Source organism: Phialemonium atrogriseum (genome assembly GCF_030411735.1).
Source record: "Phialemonium atrogriseum strain 8032-3 unplaced genomic scaffold QBC33scaffold_2, whole genome shotgun sequence".
NCBI classification, from domain to species: Eukaryota; Fungi; Ascomycota; class Sordariomycetes; order Cephalothecales; family Cephalothecaceae; genus Phialemonium; species Phialemonium atrogriseum.
The window spans coordinates 2,260,683-2,274,495 of NW_026848139.1; the positions used below are offsets into that span (position 1 = coordinate 2,260,683).

The 13,813-nt window shown below is 56.9% G+C and overlaps 5 protein-coding genes across 5 annotated transcripts; 2 read left to right on the forward strand and 3 right to left on the reverse strand.

Moving 5' to 3' along the window:
* Positions 1–511: 511 nt before the first annotated feature.
* QBC33DRAFT_592938 (uncharacterized protein) lies at positions 512–2,880 on the forward strand. The gene has a single exon (XM_060431703.1). The coding sequence runs from the start codon at positions 733–735 to the stop codon at positions 2,803–2,805; it is 2,073 nt and encodes a 690-aa protein (XP_060288258.1). The 5' UTR covers positions 512–732; the 3' UTR covers positions 2,806–2,880.
* Positions 2,881–2,894: 14 nt separating this feature from the next.
* QBC33DRAFT_525513 (aldehyde dehydrogenase domain-containing protein) lies at positions 2,895–4,750 on the reverse strand. The gene has a single exon (XM_060426818.1). It carries the CDS (start codon positions 4,571–4,573, stop codon positions 3,041–3,043), a length of 1,533 nt encoding a protein of 510 aa, XP_060288259.1. The 5' UTR covers positions 4,574–4,750; the 3' UTR covers positions 2,895–3,040.
* Positions 4,751–5,532: 782 nt separating this feature from the next.
* QBC33DRAFT_173745 (glucose-methanol-choline oxidoreductase) lies at positions 5,533–7,616 on the forward strand. Its single transcript, XM_060422366.1, has one exon. It carries the CDS (start codon positions 5,766–5,768, stop codon positions 7,404–7,406), a length of 1,641 nt encoding a protein of 546 aa, XP_060288260.1. The 5' UTR covers positions 5,533–5,765; the 3' UTR covers positions 7,407–7,616.
* Positions 7,617–8,156: 540 nt separating this feature from the next.
* Positions 8,157–10,149, reverse strand: QBC33DRAFT_525516 (major facilitator superfamily domain-containing protein). The gene is made up of 4 exons (XM_060426819.1): positions 9,881–10,149; positions 9,020–9,811; positions 8,872–8,944; positions 8,157–8,805 (listed from the first exon to the last, which is right to left on the reverse strand). The coding sequence occupies exons 1-4, from the start codon at positions 10,129–10,131 to the stop codon at positions 8,563–8,565; spliced, it is 1,359 nt and encodes a 452-aa protein (XP_060288261.1). The 5' UTR covers positions 10,132–10,149; the 3' UTR covers positions 8,157–8,562.
* Positions 10,150–11,319: 1,170 nt separating this feature from the next.
* QBC33DRAFT_555209 (ankyrin repeat-containing domain protein) lies at positions 11,320–13,759 on the reverse strand (the record flags this gene model as incomplete). Its single annotated transcript, XM_060429611.1, has 2 exons — positions 11,320–13,568; positions 13,642–13,759. 2 exons carry the CDS (start codon positions 13,757–13,759, stop codon positions 11,320–11,322), a joined length of 2,367 nt encoding a protein of 788 aa, XP_060288262.1.
* Between the last annotated feature and the right edge of the window lie 54 nt (positions 13,760–13,813).

The following is a 13,813-nucleotide window of genomic DNA, read 5'->3' on the forward strand; positions in this document are numbered from 1 at the left end:
AAAGTGGTAATCGCAACTTGAATTAGTCTTGTTTACCAGCTGCTTGGGTTCAATTTGTAAGCGCATTGGGAATAAATTACCAACACTTCAAGCGAAGAGGTCGAAGTCCCAGACAATTGACTAATTACCCTCCATCCCTCCATCCTCGCCAACTAGCTGCATTGACGACTCGAGATGCACCTCGGAGGCTGAGGCAAGACTTGAGGCAGCAAAAAGAGAGCGGTGTCGGGCAGATCAGTCACGAAGGCCCGACATAAACAACCAACTGCATATTCGCTGAGGCGCAGCCTCCACCACATGAGACAGCAACCGCGATCGCTGATTGGACCGGCCCCGACGGATTCACATCCTGACTGCTGCGGGGTGCTATAAATGTATGTGATTGCTTGGCTTCCAACGACCACTGCAGTTACGGGGTAAAGATTGGTGGCCTCCAACAATTGCGTGCAGGAATTAGTGCTCGTTGTAAGCACCTTTTGGCAACTTAGTCACGGCGAAGCCAGGAGTACCACCCCCACATTTGCCGAGTCAGCCATATTGGCCGTGTATGTTAGCCGTGTCGCAGTTGTGCATCGCCTCTGACCCAGAATAGGCAGGCTGAGGCAGGAGGTTGCCTATCATTTCCAGGGATGGAGGTACAGTACAAAATGAGCAAGGATTTCCTCCTGTGATGGAGGTTTGTGGTCAGTAAGGGGCCTCGGAACAGCGCATCCGCCCGTTAATACATTCAACATGGCTTCTTTGTCTTCCTCCGTCCTGGTACCGTGCCACGATGGCTTCAAGTTCCACTCCCACAAACGTCTGTGCATGCTCCTTGGCATCTCGTCGCCCTACAGCACCTGCATCGCCTACGCGCCGTACGCTCGGGAAGCCCCTCATTGCTCGCGGCCCATCAACCGCGGCAAAAAGGCCCGAGTCCCGGGTTTGCTTTCCGATCTTCTTCAAGCCAGCGTCCCTTCTTCTCAAGCACGACGCATGCTGGAGGAGCTATCTACGCACGTTGTCTGCGGTATCACCGGTTGGCACCAGAACAAGGCAACTGAGGTTTACTATGAATGGTGCGACACCATCTGGGACGAATACCTCCGTGTGAATGGAGTGGATCCAAGAGGATGGAACGAACCCCCGCGTCAGCTCTCAAGGCATACTTGGGAAGCCGACCTCGAAGTAGCTCAACGGGAGCAACAGTGCGATTCTGACGAGGGAGATGACGATGATTCTCGCGACAATGAGAGCGACTCTGGAGAGAGTGTCGCTACTGCTGACACAACCACCTCTGACTTTGGCGAAAGTTCCTCCGACCGAGATATACCTTCACAATCTCAAAGTCTGCAGACTACCAGTTATTTCTCTGCACGGTCAGACTCGTCTGCTCCCTCTCGACAACCACCCAGTGGCTCATTCAGTGTATATCGGGATCCTGAAGTGCAGTCTGCCGACCCTGTGTCGTCGAATCCTGCGTCAGTGTGCAACCGCCCTGCTCTGAGGCCACTCGACCAGAATATTGCCATGTCCCGCGCCAGCAGTCAGACGTTGCCTGAGTGGAGCCATCCGGTCACCGACGCTGCTCCTTCCCCGTCAGCTGTATCTCACCCTGCCGAGTCACACAGCGTCGACTCGAGCAACGCAACACACCGACTCGGATCCGATACAGACCATACCTTAAGCGACGACGAAAGCCCAGTGATATCTGATGATGAGGCGTCTGGCGCCCCAGAAGAGACCGAGGACGAGAGCGAGGACCAGGATGAAAGCGAAGATGAGGAGGCAGAGAGTGACAGCCACCAATTAGGAAGTGATGGCGAGGAACAGACACTAGATGGCGCCGATGATCTGCAGGATCAGTCCGAGTATTCTGAAGGAACTGACACAGATTCTGCCCAAGACGACGCAGAGGAAGATTTTGTTCTCGTCGAAACGAGTGTCGCGGACCATGACGAGGAAAGTCAGTCCAGCCATACAAGTGCCGAGTACGAGATCACAGCCGAAGACACCGACGAAGACACCGACGAAGACACCGACGAAGACACCGACGAAGACAGCCTCCACGACGGAATCTTCGAAGACGCCGACGTAACCGAGGTTGCCTCAGTCCCAGCCCCAACAGACCTCTCTCCCCCACCGACACTCACCGCACCACACCCCGCCTTCCGTCTCTACCCTCAAGCACCAGGCCCCCTCCCACAACTCAAACAACTGCTCAACACCCTGACACAAACAGTCTCCCCCGGCCGGCGCCACACGGGCTTCATCTACGCCTTTGCGCGGCCCTCGCTACCCGGCCATCTCAAGATAGGCTACGTCAAGGACGTCACCGCGCCGCGGGGGCCGTATTCCGATCGCGTTGACTGCCGCCTGGCGAAATGGCAGGCCGACTGTGGACATCCTGTCGTGAATGTCTTCAGCGTGTGGATCGCTTGCAACGCGGTGGAGAGGATCGAGAGCCTTGTGCACTTGACGCTGAGGGAGTATCGGCGCGTGGAAGACCCGCCGTGTGGAAGGTGCGAGAGGAGGAAGAAGAGGGGGGGAAGTGGTGGGGGGAGTCATGATGAGTGGTTTGAGGTGGATGAGCGGACTGCGAGGCGGGTGGTGGGTCTGTGGGCTTTGTTCGCTGAGCAGTTGCCGTATGATCGGTTTGGGAGGCTGGTGGACTTTTGGTCGGAGAAGGTAGATGGCGAGAAGAGGCGGGTGGACCATGGTGACACGAGTGTGAACTGGCTGGAGGCGATGCCGAGGTTGGTGGAGGAGTTGACGAGGTGGGAGCTTCGTAACATCATTGGTCCTTTTAGGGAGTTGTCTTTATGATACTAGCAAGGTCAGGAGTTCTGGTCCAGGAGTTCAAGATCAAATCAGGGGTTGGCATAAGGTTAGAAAGAGAAAGGCGCTTGGAGTAGTTATTTGGTCAATCCATCCATCTTTTATTTTTGTTTATTATATTAACTCCATCATACATCCTTGATCGTGGATCTCCGGTTGGACATGTGTCAGAAATGATGTCCTGGTCCAAGACATTGCTGGGAGAAGAAACAGTAGGGCAGGCCTATAGCTTTGCGAATACACCGCTGCATGCACCCTTGCCCAGCTGAACCAGGGTGCTCTTCGTCCTGGTGTATGCGCGGATACCCTCGTGTCCGTTCTCCAGACCGATCCCACTCAACTTCCACCCGCCCACCGGCATTTCAGCCGGTGACTCCCCCCAGGTGTTGATCCAGGTGATGCCCGCATCCAGCTGTTGGATAACTTCCTCGGCAAAGCCCACATCGGACGAGACCACGCCCGCCGCCAGACCCATCGGCGTATCGTTCGCACGGCGGATCAGCTCGGGTAGCCACTCGTCTTGTTTCCTGCCTTCGGCCTTGTAGGGGAGAATGCACATGACGGGCCCGAATATCTCCTCACGAACCACGCGCATGTTGTCGGTGCAGTTGGTGAAGATGACAGGAGGCACCCAGTAGCCGTTTGCCGAAGGCTTCGTCTTCTGGGCATCCACGCCGCCGTCGTACAGCACCTTGGCCTTGTCGACCTCTCGCCCGTGCCGGATATACGAGCTTACCTTGTCCATCTGCGTGGCGCTCACCACAGGCCCAAAGTTCGTCTTCTCGTCCATGGGCGGGCCCATCCGGATACCCTCTCGACACCTCTGTACGAGGGCCTCCTCGACCTTGCCTAGCAGCGAATCCGGCACGAAGACCCGCGTCCCGTTGGTGCACACCTGACCAGTGGAGAAGAAATTGGCAACCATGGCGATATCAGCCGCCTCGCCGACGTCCGCATCCGGCAGGATTACCAGCGGGCTCTTCCCGCCGAGCTCCATGGTGATGCCCTTCATGCCCCGCGCCGCCTCGGCGGCGACCTTGCTCCCCGTGCTGACCTGCCCCGTGAAGCTGACCTTGGCGATTCCCTGGTGGGCGACCAGCGGTGCGCCGACGGCCGGTCCGTCCCCGTATACGACGTTGAACACGCCGGCGGGCAGGCCGGCCTCGAGGAAGATCTCGGCCAGAGCATTGGCGTGCAGCGGCGTCACCTCGCTCGGCTTGTAGACCATGCAGTTCCCCGCCGCCAGGCAGGGGGCCGACTTCCACAGGGCGATCTGCAGCGGGTAGTTCCAGGCGCCGATCCCGGCACACACGCCGAGGGGCTCGAGGGAGGTGCGCACGGACGCGTCGCCACGCAGCCGAGATACCCGGCCGTCGAGCCCGCCCGACGCGACGTGGTGCGCGTAGTACTCGAGCACGTCGGCGCCCGTGGCGACGTCGACGGTGGACGTCTCGGCAAGCGCCTTGCCTGTGTCGAGGGTCTCGGTGCGCGCGAGGGCGTCGTTGCGGGCGCGCAGGAGGGAGGCGGCGCGGAGGAGGATGCCGGCGCGCGAGGCCGGTGGGGTGCGCGACCACGAGGGGAAGGCGGCTTGGGCGGAGGACACGGCGGCGTCGAGCTGGGCGGGCGTGGTCGTGTGGATGGTCGCTAGGGGCTTGGCGGTGCTCGGATCCACGGATGTGAAGGTGGACGAGGGGGAGGATGACTCGGGCTGGGGGCGACCCGAGTGGAAGGTGTGGATCTCGGTTGAGAAGGTCATCCTGCTTGGTTATCCCTTGTCGGGGAAGGAGGGACGGGAGGGAGGACGGAAGCGGAAGAGGAGGAAGGAGAGCGGGAGACGCGGCTTAGAGAGAGAGACACGGGTGAGATAAGACGGAACCGGCAGCTCGTAAAGAACCATTCACCAAACGACAGGACTGGTGGAGATGGAATTGGGCGAAGCTCCATAGCTTCGGCTGGTTTTCTACTTATCTTATCTAGTACCACAGGATGCAGCAAACGCTGACTAGCGCTGCACGGTGCACGGCTACCTCACCGCTAGGACGATTGTGACGTCACTGGAAACCCCGCTATTGCGACATCTCCACTCAACTTGGAGGGGCAGAATGAACACGGCAGCCAATGGCCGGTGGCGTGACCGAGGACTGACAGAGACAGCCAGTAAGGATAGCAGAAAAATGCCGCTACTGTAGAACCCCGGATTTTCCAAATTCTCCTGCGTTACGCATCCGTACTCAGTACTCGTATGGAGTACTGTGTACGGCAACATTGAGCAATAATCATTGTCTGACAGCAGCAAATTCTTGACCCAAAATCCTCGACAGTCCTCGCTCCTTCTTTTTGGCTGCTCCAATGGCGCAAGACCAACAGTGGTTATAAGGAAGCACCGTCTTTGTGCCACTGCTTGGCGCCCCTGCCTAACGCTCCGTAAACATGACCTGTTACGTTGGTACGCTTTTCTGGTGGCTGCAATATCCCTGCGCATACCCACAAAAATCCTTGTGCAAGGTATCACACTAACAAATGAACAGTCTTTTCCGGCCACACCGAGGATGGGCCGTTACACTTCCTGCTGCAAAACTGGGAATGGAGTGAAGCCAAGAGTTGGCCAACCAAAGTTCCACCTTGTTTGACTTTCCATCTTGCGCATGATCTTACTGGCAAAGCCGAAATTTTTCCTCACCATTAAGCTCCACTTCGACATGCTAAAGTTCCCGCCCCTCACCGCATCTCTACTAGTCGACGGGATTTATATAATGTAGGTAGCTGGCAGCAAGTCATCTTGTGTGGCGTGTGTGTGTGTGTGTGTGTGTGTGTGTCCGTTGTCCGCGTGTGTGGTTGTATTTTCACCGTTTTCTCCCTCACTACTCCGCCCCCCTCCTCACAACCTACTTATCCGGCCGTACACGATCATAAGCCGTGTCTTCAAAGGATTCAACATCTAACGCATCATGACCACCCACACGCTCCCCAACTCGGCAGACCATGCCTTCGACTACATCATTGTCGGCGGCGGCACAGCTGGGTGCGTGCTCGCCTCTCGACTGTCAAGCTACCTGCCCGAGCACAAGATTCTGCTGATAGAGGCAGGACCCTCGGATTTCAACAACAATCAGGTACTCAACCTCCGTGAGTGGCTGTCCCTGCTGGGTGGTGATCTCGATTATGACTACGGCACGACGGAGCAGCACATGGGCAACAGCCATATCCGGCACTCCCGCGCAAAGGTCCTGGGCGGCTGCTCCTCCCACAACACCCTGATCTCCTTCCGCCCCTTCCGCCACGACATGGAGCGCTGGCTCTCCCATGGTTGCAAGGGCTGGGACTTTGAAACCATGACCCGCTTGGTCGACAAGCTCCGCAACACTATCCAGCCTGTGCACGCCCGCCATCGCAACCAGCTCTGCAAAGATTGGGTGCAGACATGCTCCACGGCCCTGGACATCCCCATCATCCGCGACTTCAACGCCGAGATCCGCGAGAAGGGCCAGTTGAACGAGGGCGTGGGCTTCTTCTCCGTCTCGTACAACCCCGACGACTGCAAGCGCAGTAGCGCGTCGGTGGCGTACATCCACCCCATCCTCCGCGGTGAGGAGAGGCGGCCAAACCTGACTGTCCTGACCGAGGCGTGGGTCTCCAAGGTTGTTGTCGAGAATAGTGTGGCGAAGGGTGTCGACATCACCTTGAAGTCCGGCGAGACGCGGACTCTCCAGCCCCGCCAGGAGATCATCCTCTGCGCCGGCGCCGTCAACACGCCGCAACTTATGCTGCACTCGGGCCTCGGCCCCCGGGCCCAGCTTGAGAGCCTGGGGATCCCTGTTGTGCAAGACATACCCGGCGTGGGTGAGAACTTGCTGGACCACGCGGAGACCATCGTCATCTGGGAGCTCACGCGCCCGGTGCCGGACAACCAGACGACCATGGACTCAGATGCCGGCATCTTCCTGCGCCGCCAGCCCATCAACGCGGCCGGCAAGGACGGCGACGCGGCCGACATCATGATGCACTGCTACCAGATCCCCTTCACGCTGAACACGGCGCGGCTCGGCTACCCGCTCGTCCGGGACCGCTACGCCTTCTGCATGACGCCCAACATCCCGCGCCCGCGGTCGCGCGGCCGCGTCTACCTGACCTCGGCCGACCCCTTGATCAAGCCAGCGCTCGACTTCCGGTACTTCACCGACGCCGAGGGCTACGACGCCGCGACGCTGGTGGCCGGCATCCGCGCCGCCCGCAAGGTCGCCACCCAGAGCCCGTTCAAGGACTGGATCAGCCACGAGGTGGCGCCCGGCCCGGACGCGCAGACGGACGAGCAGATAAGCGAGTACGCCCGCCGCGCCGCCCACACCGTTTACCACCCGGCCGGCACGACCAAGATGGGCGACCTCGCCGCCGACGAGAGCGCCGTCGTCGACCCGGAGCTGAGGGTCCGCGGGGTGCGCGGGCTGAGGATCGCCGACGCTGGCGTCTTCCCTGAGATGCCGTCCATCAACCCCATGCTCACCGTCCTGGCCATCGGCGAGCGGGCCGCGGAGCTGATTGCCGCTGAGCAGGGATGGAAGGGCGATGGGGTTACGCAGGCCAGGCTGTAGAGATGGGAGATTTCCCAGCTCGGAATTGCTGCTGCAGGGTGCTTGCCATATAGATCGGACATTGCGTAGCGGGCACAGTCTGATACCCGGCCTCTTTGGTTTCTCCAAGCAGTCACGCAATTTTAGATGCATAGTAGGATAGTATCGTTGTTCAGGCTGGATATGAATACAACTAAAACTGGGGACAGATTCCAATTGCATGTGGAGGGCCAAGATTCTGTCTGGCACGGCTTGACGTGACGATTGTTGACGGTCTTTCTTCGTAATTAGCTGTTGCACTTCCCGAGAGTTGCCCTCGCCAGCCACTGAAGACAGAGGTCCATGAGACAAAGCCTCGGGACAATGTTGATGATGCTCTCGGAGGCACCTTATATAATTATACAGCTAAGTAGGACGTAAGTTGCCTAGAGCACGGTAGACATGGGAAGAAATGAACCGGATTTTCACCCTGAAGGCATAATAAGCCAGGCTGCTGCGTCCATGTTCTTGTTCTGCCATATAACGCTGACTGCGTTTCCAAAAGCTTACAATGTTGTCAACAGCAAGCTTAACAGCTGTGTCCGTCTTGTCTGGGGACACGGGCGAATCTATATGCTCGAGATCTATAATATAATTAATGGTCGTACACCTTGTGATCAGCAACATAAACAATTACCCCGGTATACATACAAGGTTGAGATGAACTATAAATTTGTGCCTATCACCCCGAAGTGCGCGCACGAACTTATCTTTCTCAACACCTGGGGTGAGGTCACAGATGAGTCCCTGAACCATGGGCCCGAGCCCAACATCTCCTGGTTGAATAATCCCATGACCAGCTCCCAATAAATCAAATCACATCTAACGTCAAATGAATCGATCACCACCAGTCATGCTTCTTCTTGGAATTCTCGGGGAATCATTAATTGTCACAAGTTAGAGAACTGATCAACTTCCTGGTGATGCAGCCCTTGTGGGCGTTTGGCGCTTGACGAATATCAGAGCGCATCAAGAATATCACAATACCGTGATAGAAGACCAGAAAGGTCCTTAATAACTACACCTCTACATCCCAAAGTGCCATGTCACACCATCTCAGCGAAGTAATCACCTCCTATTGTCGTGAACCGGCTATGACACGGCAAGGAAACGAGCTTGAACCGGTGGCACTGCCTTATCACTCCGAATGTAGAGCCGTGTTTCCACTCTCCTTTGGACGGGGAACAAACAACCAGCTGATGGCGGTCGCGGCGAGAAGGGCACACAACACAGGCTGCAGTACGGCTACACCAGCATGGGAGGCGATGAGTCCCGTAATAATCGGAAACAGACACCCGCCGATCTGCGCAAAGACGAATACAAACGCAAGAGCCGTTGGCTGAATCTCGGGCGAGAAGAGTTTCGAGCCGATCGAGATGCCCTGGGATTTATCATTAATAAAACGAAGACAACGGCGTAAAGGTATCTGACTCATGTGATGACTTACAGTGGCAAAATAGGGACCCATGAAAAAGCCCAGTAAACTGATAGCAATAGACGCCGCTATGATATTGGGGACCCTGCATTGTCACCATCGTTAGTTAGCCTCTCCAACCAAAACATTCGCCGTGAGCTGTCAGAGCATGGGAACATACAGCCAAAACAACACCTGCAGACCGATGCTGAGGATGGCGTAGATGAATATCATCCTTCGCTCTCCCAGACGATGTGTGGGCTCTGCAAGGAGCAGCCTGCCCAGCAAAGTCCCTCCATTGAAGCCTGCTGGGATGTAACCCATCTGGGCCAGATCTCCATTTCGAACAACGACAAGGTACTCGACAACCCAGCCACTGGCGGTGAGCGCGGCCCCCAGGAAGAAAAAGAAGAACAGGCTCAGCAACCAGACACTCGGGTTCGCCAGTGTCTCTTTCATGAGCCTCAGGGCGCCCTTGTTTCGAGACGTCTCTGCGTCGCCGGAGATGTGTCCCGAACCAGCAGCAGGAGGATCTGGCTTCCTCCGATTAAACACCAGGCTATCCCGAAACGCATAGGACACGAGGCCCACATTTGCCACCCCGAGTCCCAGCGGGAACGAATAGAACAGGTACCACCTCGACGGCGTCCCAGCCGAAGCAATGGCCGTGGCGACGAATGGACCACAGAGGCATCCGGCCGCGTACATTGCGTGGATGAAGGCGAGCGAGCGGTGGGCCGCCTTGGTGCCGGCGACGAAGGTGTTGCCGTGGGTGTCTTGGTATGCCTGGCCCAGGCTGGCGAACCAGAATGTGATGACGTAGAGAGCGAAGGGCGGCTTCCAGGCTCGCAGGGCATGCGCGACCACCTGCAGTGCCGCGCCGAGCATGAGCATCGGGCCGAGGTTCAGGAATTGGCATAGGTGGGTGTTTGATACGGCGGCGAAGAACCAGCCCATGAAACTTGCGCCGTAACTTTTGTTGGTCGGCGCTGTTAGCTACGGGAGGAAGGGAGAAGGGTGGCTAGGTGGCCCCTTGACCTACACTGATGAGACAATGGCAGTGCTGACTCCATAGTCTCGGATCACGTAGGGGACCAAGGCTCCGATGCTGCCGTCGTTGACGCCCGCCACGAAGAAGGAGAAGCCGGCGCTGATGATCTTGAGGAATGTGGCTCGGTCGAGCTTCGGGTTTTCGGGCGGGGGCGCGTTTGAGGCATGTTCATGTTCATTGTCTGCCAGTTCAAATCTCTCCGATGTCTTGCCCTCCTCGAGCTGGGTCGCTGTGACTGACATTGTTGAAGGTGATTGTCGAGAGAGAGTGGTGAATTTACAGCACCTTGGGGATATTTATAACTGCCATTCCCCGCCCTTCGGGGGTTCGGAAGCCCGAGCCGCGGTGGCTAAACATCGGGACACGGTGGCTAAACGTCGGGACAGGGCCGCCGCTGCTCGGCTTGGCGGTTACTTCTTTAGCTCCGGCTTCACAATCCGGGGATCCTTCATTAATTAGTAGCTTTATGTTCGAGGAGAATCCGAGTGCATCGGTGTTGCCCAAGTTGAGGAGATATATTAGTTAGTGCATCAATGGAGTTGCAGTTATCCTCGCCATGCCAGGATACAAGCCTCGTGATCGCAACCGAGCCAAACCCCCGCCCCCACCCCCCGGCCCCATTTCCCGTGCGACTGCTTGGACAATCTTCCCTCATCAGTGTAGCCCCTGGGCTTCCCTGACGGTCCCCTTTCCCCGCTGCCTGCCTCAACCCCGACCGCCCCAAGGGAAAATGGATGTATACCGGCGATTGTCAGCAAAATGTGCCTTGTTGTACTCGCTAGCAAAAGTGAAAGTTAGCCATGTCACAATATATTAGAACCTGGGATGGTGGGGATTTGGAATTGCACATGGAATCGCCAACGACTTTGACCTGAAGACGACGAGCTCAACGTCCTTGAGCGCGGGTTTTGGCTCCGTTTTCTTGTTAACGTCGAGGAGTATCCATGCTTTCCCCTCGTCCCCATGTTCACCGGTGTGTACACGTAGTCTTGATCCCAGCTGAACTTGCGATGGAAGTTCCGCGTTAGGAAATCATTCGCGAGAGTTATCGAACGTGCCAATGGCACACAAGGGATGTCTTCGACTCGTAATCTGAAGCAGAACCGGGTAGCTACTGGGTTTCTTGTTGAGTCATCTTTCGGTTCTCCCTCAGGGTCCTCAACATTTGGTTGAATGGTGGTTGATTGCATTTGGGCCGACGACATTAGTTATTAGGTGACCTAGTTTGCTTGAGAGGGGAAGTGTAGGAGTGGCCCCGCTCGTGATTTGCACGCCACCTGACATGGATGGAATAACGACCATTCTATTCAGAGTGCTGGGTGTCGCTCATCCTCGGCACTGGCCGAGGCTCTGACAACAGTAATGGTATAGTACATGATTGCATTGGAGATGACGAGGCCCCTTCAAACGTTTATATGTCGCCCATTCCATCAGTTTCCGCCACCAGATGCTCGTTCCGTGCCTTTGAAGACTCGCTCCACCGGCCATGTCCCCAAGTCATGCTCCACCAACAAGCGAGCTACCCTGTCGTGCCCACGCTGCAGAGCGAGCACCAAAGCCGTCGTACGAGGGTCCAGCCTCACATCCGCGTCGATGGCTGGATGCTGCAACAGTCGCTCCACTATGCCTTCATGCCCATCGTTCGCGGCCATGAGCAACGGCGTCCACCCATCCTCGTTGGCAAAGTTCGGGTCCGTGTTGGCATGTTCCAACAGCAGTTCCACAACCTCATCATGGCCCTCGCTCACTGCCACAGACAACGGCGTCCAGCGTCTGTTGTCATGAAGGTTGGGGTCTATGCTGCGATGGCCCAGCAAGAGACTCACAATGCCAGTATTTCCTCCAAAGCTGGCCCACCACAGCGGCGACCGTCGACGGATGTCGGGCAAATTTGGTTTGACACGCCTGTCCTCTAGGAGCAACTCCACGACAGCCTCCTGGCCTCTCCATGAGGCGACGCAGAGGGGAGTGTCGAGCCCGGCAGACTGTACTGTCCACTCAAAACGATAGGTTTTGTCCAAATGTGCCTCCTTGTTCCTCACTGGTGAACGAGATATCCGTGAGTGGCCCTCTGATGCAACGTTGGGGTCTACGCCCACTCTCTCCAGCAATAGCCTCACAACATCGGGATATCCCAAGCGGGCTGCCTGCCATAGTGGTGTACCACCGTTGCCGCTCAAATTTGGGTCGATGTCGCTTCTGGTCAAGAGTAGCCGTACCATCGCCATATTTCCCTGGGAGGCCGCATAGCGCAACGGTCTCTCCTCCCCGTTCCAGGGGGCATTGGGATCCACGTCGTTCCGAGACAGGAGAAGCTGCACCACCGAGATATGGTCGTTGCATACCGCCTTCGACAGGGGGGTTAGGCCCCTCTCGTCCTCTGTGTTGAAGTCGACATCATGACGCACAAGTAATGGCAATACAACGCTCTCATGCCCTTTGATCGCCGCAATGGTTAGCAGCTTGCCGAGATGCTCGTCATACCCGTGCTCATTGAGCTGGGCGTCGTATCGTTTCAGGAGGTGCCTCACGACGTCCCCATAGCCTCTAAACGATGAAATGAACAGAGGGCACATGCCATTGCCAGATCTGAACCTGGGCTGCACACCACCCAGCTCGATCAACAGTCGCACGATCTCTCCGTATCCCCTGAAAACTGCCGTGGTGAGTGAAGTTTCGGCGCCCTTTGTCCTTGGATTCGGGTGTCGGACGCCTGGGCGCGCAAGGACGAGATGGACGATGTCAATCCATCCGTGAGATGTTGCCCACCACAATGGGGTATGGCCTTGGGCATCACTGGCATTGGCGTGGACATCATGCCGCGACAGGAGCAACCTCACCACTTCCCGGTGCCCGTTCCTGGCTGCGAGCAAGAGAGGAGTCTCTCCGGTGGAATTCGTGTTGATGTCAACGTCACTCAGTCTCAACAGCAGCTCCACGGCCTCCTCATATCCGGCCTCAGACGCAGTGACCAGGCACTTTGTGGGTATGTCGGTGTTATTCTTGTGGACTCCCCTCCGCAACAGAAATTCCATCGTGGCGACGTGCCCATGCCCTGTCGCTGCCTCCAGCGGTGTGATGCGTCCTCGCTCTTCTGGGTCGGCTCCGTGGTCGACCAAAAGGCGAGCGATGATTGTATGACCGTTGTAGCAAGCAGCAAGCAAGGCACATGGGAAATGGTCGCTCGGCTTGTTTGGATCGGCCCCGCTCGCCAGCAGCGTTTCCACGATCGACTTGTCTCCGTAGTACGCCGCCACCTGAAGACTGGAGGAGGACACCATGTCCTCTATTGCTCGGTGACGCAGCAGGCTCGACTCCTCGTCTCCATCTTCAGAACCCTCGGTCTTGGGGGGAGACTGAGCAATCAAATCGCGATCGGAACTCAGCAACTCCTGGCACACCCACTCCCGGCCGTGATATGTAACCAGCATGTCGCACGCGGCATTCAGGTATTCTTCCTCCCCAGTAGCCTCGGAATTGCATGCCTTCCAAAAGGCGATGGATTGTACCGACATCCAGAGATTTGCCGTGGGTCCCATATAGATTCCGCGGTCGATCTTGACTTTCGTAGCTAGGAACCATCCGAAACTCTCCTCTCTCACGCGGCTGAATCTCTCGCGCAAGTGAGCTTGGTCCAGCTTTTGGAATGCTTGGCGCGAGACAACATCGTCAAACCGGCCTGAGGAGATCCCAAGCTGTCAGTAAGACAGTCTGTCATTTGACTTGAGCAAAGGAGGGATTGCGCCACTTACTGCAAACAAGCCTCAGGTCAAGTAGCTTCGGGCGAGCGGTACTATTGTTCCAGCCGTCTGGGACAAGAGGATCGAGGATGTATGTCAAAAGCTCGACAGGAAGGTCGATGAGCAGCATGATTTGGGGATTTGGCATTCGGTACTTGAGGCTGGAGTCTTTCAATCCAGGCGT

Coding starts and splice junctions, on each gene's coding strand:
- QBC33DRAFT_592938 (XM_060431703.1), top strand. CDS start 733: ATGGCTTCTTTGTCTTCCTCCGTCCTGGTACCGTGCCACGATGGCTTC.
- QBC33DRAFT_525513 (XM_060426818.1), bottom strand. CDS start 4,573: ATGACCTTCTCAACCGAGATCCACACCTTCCACTCGGGTCGCCCCCAG.
- QBC33DRAFT_173745 (XM_060422366.1), top strand. CDS start 5,766: ATGACCACCCACACGCTCCCCAACTCGGCAGACCATGCCTTCGACTAC.
- QBC33DRAFT_525516 (XM_060426819.1), bottom strand. CDS start 10,131: ATGTCAGTCACAGCGACCCAGCTCGAGGAGGGCAAGACATCGGAGAGA. Junction 9,812..9,880: donor ACTGCCATTGTCTCATCAGT/GTAGGTCAAGGG, acceptor GACCAACAAAAG/TTACGGCGCAAGTTTCATGG. Junction 8,806..8,871: donor TGGGTCCCTATTTTGCCACT/GTAAGTCATCAC, acceptor GATAAATCCCAG/GGCATCTCGATCGGCTCGAA.